Source organism: Trypanosoma grayi (assembly GCF_000691245.1).
Source record: "Trypanosoma grayi strain ANR4 Tgr_2183_V1, whole genome shotgun sequence".
Lineage (NCBI taxonomy): Eukaryota > Euglenozoa > Kinetoplastea > Trypanosomatida > Trypanosomatidae > Trypanosoma > Trypanosoma grayi.
Window position 1 is genome coordinate 1 of NW_008827801.1, and position 1,156 is coordinate 1,156.

At 60.5% G+C, this 1,156-nt stretch overlaps 1 protein-coding gene across 1 annotated transcript; it reads left to right on the top strand.

The window, feature by feature from the left end:
- Window positions 1-468: 468 nt before the first annotated feature.
- DQ04_21831000 (tubulin tyrosine ligase) lies at window positions 469-1,156 on the top strand (the record flags this gene model as incomplete). The annotated part of the gene is made up of 1 exon (XM_009318041.1): window positions 469-1,156. A coding segment is annotated over one exon (688 nt), but the record flags the coding sequence as incomplete, so codon positions are not given.

Consider the following 1,156-nt stretch of genomic DNA (forward strand, 5'->3'; position numbering starts at 1 on the left):
CGTAACCGCGTGTCGTGACAGCGAGGCGTGAGAAGAAACGGATGGAGCCATGATGCAGCCTCTGTTGCTGCCCTTCTCTGTCCCAGAAGTGATGCCACTTTCCGTCCATAACATCTTTCTCTGTTTTCCCCTTCACTGCCTATTTGTTTTCTTCTCTCATTCTGTGTTGTGATTTGTAGTCTACCGAAGCAACAGTAGTGGTGGTGGGGCCGGCGCGTGTTGCCTCCGCCCGTCCGGAATCGTGCTGTGCGCCGCGGACACATACAGAGAACCACCGAGACACAGGCTGGGGAGTTGGCGAGAGACAGGGGGGGGATCTCTGCGCGCAGCTACAGGTACGAGGGGAGTGCGCACCACACGGAGCCACACGGTGCAGCAGGGGCAGAAGGAGGAACCCAACGGGCGTGGCGGTTGTAGCACTGCTGGTGACACAGTGGGATACCCAGCAGCAACTGCAGCAGCAGCAATATGCCGCCCAAGACGCTCCGCTACTCCAATGACGGCAGGAAGCCGCGGCCTGCGGTGGGGCGTGCCAACGGGAAGGCCAACACGATGGTGGCGTCGACTGCAGCAACCGTAACAGCAGGCGCGCCGTCGTCCTGCTGGCAGGGTAGCATGCGCCCAACGAGCAGAATGTCAATGACGACAAGCGGTGTGCCCGGCAGAGTCATATCCGCCACGCCTCTGCGCGACACGGCAGCGGCGGCGGGACGTGGCAACAACAACAACAACATCAGCAGCAACGGTTCCTACAAGACGCCGCTGCTTGCCACGGATGAGCGCAGCGGCGACGCTGCCCCGCCGCTGCTGTACCGCACGGACCTGGACAAGCACGTCATTCACTTCGCCTTCCAGCGGTTTCCGCGCAGCATTGAGATCATGGAGGAAGACGACGTGATGACGGGCGATTGGCACTTCTTTTGGATGAATGTGGCGCGTGTGCGCAGCATCTTCTCCACCTCCGAGTACCGCCTGACGGACTCCCAGATCATCAACCACTTCCCGAACCACTACGAGCTGACGCGCAAGGATCTGATGTACAAGAACATCAAGAAGTACATCCGCGAACCCTCCAACGCGCAGCTGCGGGTGACGTTCACACCGCCAGGCATAAATGAGGGGGACGAGGGTGACTGCAACCGCAACTGGCTGCGCT